This window comes from Cebus imitator, unplaced genomic scaffold, assembly GCF_001604975.1.
Source record: "Cebus imitator isolate Cc_AM_T3 unplaced genomic scaffold, Cebus_imitator-1.0 Scaffold1, whole genome shotgun sequence".
Classification (NCBI taxonomy): Eukaryota; Metazoa; Chordata; class Mammalia; order Primates; family Cebidae; genus Cebus; species Cebus imitator.
In genome coordinates, this window is record NW_016107316.1 from 17951375 (window position 1) to 17958586 (window position 7212).

The window sequence follows — 7212 nt, forward strand, 5'->3', positions numbered from 1 at the left end:
CTGATTTTTTGTATTTTTAGTAGAGACGGGGTTTCACCATGTTGACCAGGATGGTCTCGATCTCTTGACCTCGTGATCCACCCGCCTCGGCCTCCCACAGTGCTGGGACTACAGGCACGCGCCACCGTGCCCGGCTGAGGATAATGTTTTGATATCTCTCCTTTTCGAGGCACTCATACTTGTATGGACATATGTGTCACCAGGCAATTTAACTTCAAAATGCATTAAAAATTTTTATTTTTCTTTGTCTTGAATTTTAAGATATAAACATGGAGCAAACTGCAGAAACCTTTTCCTTTACCCTTGAAATAGAGTCCACATCCCTCCTTTCTCACGGTACATACTCCCTTCACATTTATCTAACTGTTTACTAGTTTCCAATTATTGTGCTTCTTAGAAGTTCCAGAGACTAATCTTGAGACAGGCCAAGCCTGGAGACCCAGCTGCAAAATTCCAGCGATGACTTCAAGGTGGCTAGTTAACAACCTGGCCATTGTTGAGATGATGCCAGCCCATGTGCCAGGTGGACTGGGACCCAACATAGCCACCAGAACAAGACACAGATACATTGTACTTACCACAATTCTTGAATGTCTTGCTTACCCAGTTTTCCCTTTTTAAACCCCTGCCTTCACTTCAAAAATTGAAGTGGTTGTTTTAGATGGGAATCTGGCTGCGTTCCCTTTACTAGTTTTTTGTTGTTGTTGTTAATTTTGTTTGTTTGTTTTGAGACAGAGTCTCGCTTTGTCACCCACCCTGGAGTGCACTGCTGCAATCTCGGCTCACAGCAACCTCTGCCTCCTGAGTTCAAGCCATTCTCCCTGCCTCAGTCTCCCGAGTAGCTGGGACTACAGGTGCCCGCCATCACGCCCAACTAATTTTTGTATTTTTTAGTAGAGATGGGATTTTGCCATGTTGGCCAGGCTGGTCTCGAACTCCTGACCTCAGGTGATCTGCCTGCCTCAGCCTGCCAAACTGTTGGGATTACAGGCGTGAGCCACCGCGCCTGTCCCCTTTACTAGTTTTGGAAAATAAAATCACTTTCTTTCTACCAGACCTCGCTCTTGTTAATTGGACTATGCCAGCGGCAAGCATCTGAACCTGCATTTGGTGACATAAGGACCGAAATTGCACAATATAATGCTGTTCTGGAATGCTGTTGTTTTACTTAGCTATATAGTCTAAATATTTTTCCCTGTCAGTAGGTGTAGCTACACATCATCATTTTTAATGACCACATGGTGTTCCTTTCTATGGCATAAACACACTGGAATGCATATCATTTGTGCATATCGTCTATTCACTTGTCCACTCCTTCCCTCCTTCCTTCCTTTCTTCTCTTTTCCTTTCCTTCTGGAGACAAAGCATCACTCTTGCCTAGGCTGGAATGCAGTAGTGTGATGACGGCTCACTGCAGCCTCAGTCTCCCTGGCTCAGGCAGTCCTCCCACCTCATCCTCCTGAGTAGCTGGAACACAGGCATGTGCCACCATACGTGGCTAAGTTTTTTATTTTTAATTTTTTTTGTAGAGATAGGATCTCCCTGTGTTGCTCACGCTGGTCTTGAACTCCTAGGTTCAAGTGATCCATCTCAGACTCCCAAAGTGCTGAAATTACAGGCATGAGCCACAGTACCTGGCCCACTTTCTTTTTTTAAGCTTTTTAGAGATTTAATTGCTGCCAAGTGTCAGTTTCCTTACCTTTGTCTCCAAAGCCTTCTTTAACAGTCCTGTCTTTTTTTTTTTTTTTTTTTTTTTTTTTTTTTTTTTTTTTTTTTTTTTTTTTTTTTTTTTTTTTTTTTTTTGGTGACCTTAGCTTGTCAGCTGACCTCCTGTCTATTTTGATATTGCTGGGTAAGCATTAGTCCCTGGCGTTTTACTTTGGATAACAACTTTGCTTGCCCACAAATTGTCTGGGATTGTCCTGTCCACAGGCTTCGGCCCAACAAAAGCTAAAACTCTGTATGCTGTTTGGAATGCCCCCTTTAGGCCCTGAAAAAGCAGTTGCATGAACTTGGGTTGGGAAGGTTTCTTAGGTTGTCTTTTTAAGGAGGCAGTACTTGTCTGAGCTGGTCCAATTGCCTTCCTTCTTAAATGGGCTGGTAATTCCCCAGAGGGACTCTCTATTGTGGTTCTACTGCTTGTGTAGAACTTTATGTGTTTTCTAAGTCCCTTGGTCATTCTCTTCATTGGATATTTTGAACCAGAGGTCTTTTTGGTTCTCACTTTAGCCCGTTTCTCATTCTGAGTGCTTTCAGAATCACTCTCTGATAGGGTGTGAACCTGAATGGATTCATAGTGTCCAGGTGCTCTAATTATTGTCTTTTCTTCCAGGTCAGGGCTGCTGCATTGTCTTCGCCTCATGTAAACTTGTACAGGAGCAGGGGACTGGGAGGACCCAGACTGCAAATCTATCGTGGAAGTAGGACTCTTGGAAGCTTGAGCATGGATTTTAGCTTTCCTTTGTGATGGTGACATAGTTCTGCTCCGTATGACGTGTCTATCTCTTTCATGACACTTTGAGATTTGGGGTGTTTTCCTAGTTTGCAGCCTAAAGCCAAGGTGCAACCGAATCTCACCATGGCCTTCAGGAGTGCTTACAAGGTGGAGCTGTGGATAGAACAGAAGATAAGGCCCCAAAGTGGTCTGTAATTTATGATGGCAGTTAAATCCTGAACATCGGCCACACTGTAGGCAGATAGGGTACTTTAGGACTAGACCTGAAGCTAGAGGCGGAGGCACATGGGGGGGGGGGGTGTATTTGACTCCTTAAGAGTTTTGCTGCTATTTTTAGCTGCAAATCTTGTAGCAACTGGAGCTGTTCTGAGAAGTCACTCTGAGGGAGATAATTTGGTTGAGGGAGTGTTGGGACTCCAAAATCCTTGTTTGGGAATCACTCTGTGAGTTCTCACTTTCTTCCATTGGAACAAGGTCTTCTCTGTTGTAAAATATGCTGATGGAAGACTCTGACTTTACCAGGACAGGAAGCTGACCCCCTGGCACATGTGACAGGCGTATGCTGAATGACTTCTTGGGATATACCACTGAACCTTGAGCTTGTTTTCTTTATTCCCACTCTCGTCCCAGAGTATTGCCGTATTATGGAAGATGTGGAGCGATGTGTCCACATTTTTAAGGCCGTTATTTTCTTATGAATGTAATATGAAGTATGTCTCTCAGTTAGTTTTTGACCACTGAAGGCTGAGAAATAGTAACTGGACCCTTCTCTGGCAGCCTCTGGGAAGCTTCCATCAGTTCAGCTGGAATCCCAAATACATTCCGAAAAGATTAACAATGGCTTGTTCTACTAGAGATGTTTGAGAACAAAGCTTCCTTTCCATAGTGGTCCCTAAAACATTCCCCCAGCATTAGCATACTGGAGAGATATTTTCTTGGTAGTCGCTCCCTCCAGGCATGACTCTCCCAGATGTCGTGTTGTCTGCCCAGGAAGGACTTGATGACGGATATTTGAGCCCCTGAATCTGCCCAGAATGTCCTAGATAGTGATCTCCAGCTTTGTGGCAGATGTCTCTGAAGTGAGTTGTCTAGCTCCTCCATTTGTAATTTTCTCTTTAGATCATCCACTCCTGGAATCTCAGGGCATGGGTTTTCCACAATGTTAGCTGTCTTTTCAGAGCTTTGATTATGAAGGGCCAAGGGAGGAGTTAAAGATTGCATCATAGTAGGGTCTAGATAGGTCTCTTCAGGCTGCAAAATATCTGTCCCAAGGATTTTTACATCCAAAGCTCTGGATACTCTCTGTATCCCAGAATCCCAAAGTCCTCCTAATTCAGATGCTGTTTTGACAGAGCTTCAAATAAGTGAGGTGGAAGAGCTGCGTAGGAACCTAGAGAAGTCAGTCCCCACTTGTAACTCTTCCGATGTTAACTTTGTTGAAAAACTGGTGCTTTGAATGAAATGACCTTCCAAACAGGCTTTGCATGAGCAACATGGCCATTTATTCACCTGGATGCAGGTGGGCTAAGGCCAAAAAGGGCATTAGCAAAGGTCAGTGGGATAGGAATTGGTTTTATAGATTTGGGTACTTTTTGGCAGCTGGGGGGTATTGCAGAGTAAGTTCAGTTACAGCGGTGGGGGGTAGGGGCAGTCAGTTACAATGGAGGGTGGGGGTGAAACAGCAGGATGGGTGAGAGGTATTTACATTATCATAAGAACAGTTAAGATGGCAGGGTTGGGTGAGGGGCTTGTTCAGGAAGCAGGAGCTGAGTGATCAGGGACAATGGCAAATGCAGGCAGTGGGTGGGAGACATTAGCCGAGGCAAGCAGGACTTCATACTTTCAGGCTCCAGGCTTACATATGGAGACATGACACACCTGTCTTTTTATACAGGGAGAAAGAATTAGAGAAGAGGGGGTGATAACAGGTTTTGGTGGGTGCGGGCAAAGTTTCTCAAGGCTTCTTCCAGTGGGATTGGGGGTGAGGTGGAAACCTAAAAATGGGGAAGAATTTAGACTACTGGAAATTTTGGGGAAAGGGGTAGTATTGTTGGGTTGTTAGAAGGAGCATTTGTTATATATTGATTGGTTATCGCTTATATACAATTTTGTAGGAATTCAGAGATTAATTGGAAAAACACAGAGTTTAAATAAGAGAAGGAGAAAGACAGTATTAGAGGAACTGTGTGGAGGGAGAACTTTTGTTTTTATGGTATATGAGGAAGCGTGTGGTCTATAAGCAACCACTTTTATTAACAAGATTGGGTTTGAGCAGAGAATGGGAGCCAGATTAAGAGTGAAATATCAGCTGTAATTATCTGGAGGAAAAGTGTAAACCGGCAACTCAAAGCAGGGCATGTAAAAGTAAATGAGTACAGTGAATTTGAGCACAGTTAGACAGAAACTAATAGAAACAGACTTTTTGAGGTGTGTTTTAAGTAGTAGGGGCCACTGCATAAAGGTGGAGAAGGCGAGGGGCTGAAAGTAAGTGTGTGAGGTGTAAAGAGAAAACTTTAGGGGTTGTGAGAGCTAGAGGGTAAATGGGGCATAGCCTGTGATTTTGAGGGATTTTAAGACTATTAGGGCGGCAGCTGCAGCTGCGTGTTGTCATGAGGGCCAGCCCAAGGCTATCACGTGAGGAGCCACTCTCCAATTCCTCTGAGATCCCACCCCACTGGGATTTTGATGCAGGACCTAGGAACCTGTGGGTGGGGTCTGTTATGAAGGGGCAGAGCTTGGAGCCTCTGCCCAGCATTAAAACCCCTGCTCTCATTCCGAAACTCTGTACAACTTGTGTCCCACCACCTTGCCTTCCCCACCCACCCGCCCAGTGATCTCAGTCTGGATGCACAGGGAGATCAGTTACTGCCGCCTTATTGATCTTAGAGAAATTACAGACCCATTCTCGAATGCCTTCCCCTGTAGAGAGACATGGAAGGCTTTCTACGCTGGGGGCGCAGGAACTGGAGGCAATGGCTGAGCATGAATGAAGCCCGGAAAGGGCAGCACGGTGAAGACTTGAGGGAGAAAATGAATAATAGGGGTGGATCTTGCCTCTGTGAGTAGCTTCAGGCCTCCACACTTGCCTGCTTGGGGATTTTTGTATGTGGTCCCGAGGATAATTGTTTCATTGTTGAAATCTCTATACAAATATGGCTGTATGTTCTCCCCAGGGGAACTGTGCTTGAGTCCCTCCTTAAGGGGACTGCGATGGTGTCTCCCGGAGGGCCTCTCTGGCCTCATCTCAGAGGGACCGTGATGGGCACTCTCACAGGAACTGCAATGGCTCCTCTCAGAGGAACTGTGTCCTCTCCTCTAAGAGGGACTGAGGTGGCTCTTCTCTGAGGAACTGTGAGTTCTCTCAGAAATCGTACAGTGGCTCCTCTCAGAGGACCTGTGACATCTCCTCTTACAGGAACTGCGTTGGCTCCTCTCAGAGAGACTGTGATGGCTTTTCTCAGAGGGACTATGATGGCTCCTCTCAGAGGGACTGTGATGGCCCCTTTTAGAGAGACTGTGACGACTCGTCTCCAGGGGACTACAATGATTTCCCTGAGAGGGACTGCAATGATTTCTCCAAGAAATCTTCTATCCAAGGGATTGTGATGGCTCCGAGGGACTGTGACGGCTCCTTTCCAGGGGACTGTGATGATTTCTCTGAGAGGGACTTCAATGGCCTCTCTCAAAGGGACTGTGATGTTTTCTCCAAGAGTGGTTATGATGGGCTCTCTCCCTATAGAAGCTGGGGTGGTTTTGCTCCTCGTGTGTGAGTTTCTCTTTAAGGTGTCGGTGCCAGGTGCTCTTCACAGGGGAGCCAGGTAGGATTCTTCCTTGGGCCTGAACTCTGGTGTGGGGGTAAGTTCTTAGACTCCTGGCTGGAGATTTCATTTTTCTTTTATCTGCTACTACCGTCCTTTTGAAAAGTTCCCAGAGGCTGCTCCACTGAGGCAGCTTGGAAAGTGATATCACTTTGGGAACCTGTGGGCTTGGGCAGTCAAGAGGTCTGGGTTGGAAACAGTGAGCTCTTCTTGGCTGTTGAGCTGATCTGCACTGGTCTGTCCCTTCCCACAATATGTCCTCCTGCTTAATGGCTGAGCCTGCTGACCTTAGCTTGTCAGCTGACCTCCTGTCTCTTTTGATATTGCTAGGTAAACAGTAATCCCTGGCGTTCGCTTTGGAGAACAGTTTCTGCTTGCCCACAAATTGTCTGGGATTGTCCTGTCCCCAGACTTCTGCCGAACAAAAGCTAAAACTCTGTATGCTGTTTGGAATGCCCACTTTAGGCCCTGAAAAAGCAGTTGCATGAACTTGGGTTGGGAAGGTTTCTTAGGTTGTCTTTTTAAGGAGGCAGTACTTGTCTGAGCTGCTCCAATAGTCTTCCTTCTTAAATGGGCTGGTAATTCCCTAGATGGACTCTCTATTGTGGTCCTACTGTTTGTGTAGAACTTTATGTGTTTTCTAACTCCATTGGTCATTCCCTTCATTAGATATTTTGAATCAGAGGTCTTTTTGGTTCTCACTTTAGCCCGTTTCTCATTCTGAGTGCTTTCAGAGTCACTCTCTGATAGGGTATGAACCTGAATGGATTCATAGTGTCCAGGTGCTCTAATTATTGTCTTTTCTTCCAGGTCAGGGCTGCTGCATTGTCTTCGCCTCATGTAAACTTGTACAGGAGCAGGGGACTGGGAGGACCCAGACTGCAAATCTATCGTGGAAGTAGGACTCTTGGAAGCTTGAGCATGGATTTTAGCTTTCCT

General features: G+C 45.7%; 2 protein-coding genes across 2 annotated transcripts in view; both read right to left on the reverse strand.

Annotated features, from left to right (window-relative positions):
• Positions 1-7212, reverse strand: part of LOC108301632 — a 480010-nt gene that overhangs the window by 431133 nt on the left and 41665 nt on the right. The window lies entirely within an intron of this gene.
• LOC108301638 (uncharacterized protein C2orf16-like) lies at positions 5303-7113 on the reverse strand. The gene is made up of 2 exons (XM_017524798.2): positions 6888-7113; positions 5303-6780 (listed from the first exon to the last, which is right to left on the reverse strand). The coding sequence occupies exons 1-2, from the start codon at positions 7111-7113 to the stop codon at positions 6125-6127; spliced, it is 882 nt and encodes a 293-aa protein (XP_017380287.1). The 3' UTR covers positions 5303-6124.

Excerpts from the sequence above, each read along its gene's own strand:
- LOC108301638 (XM_017524798.2), bottom strand. The coding sequence starts at position 7,113 with ATGAGGCGAAGACAATGCAGCAGCCCTGACCTGGAAGAAAAGACAATA. Across the intron at positions 6,781-6,887 it reads CATAAAGTTCTACACAAACA|AAACCTTCCCAACCCAAGTT; the intron begins GTAGGACCACAA and ends AGACAACCTAAG.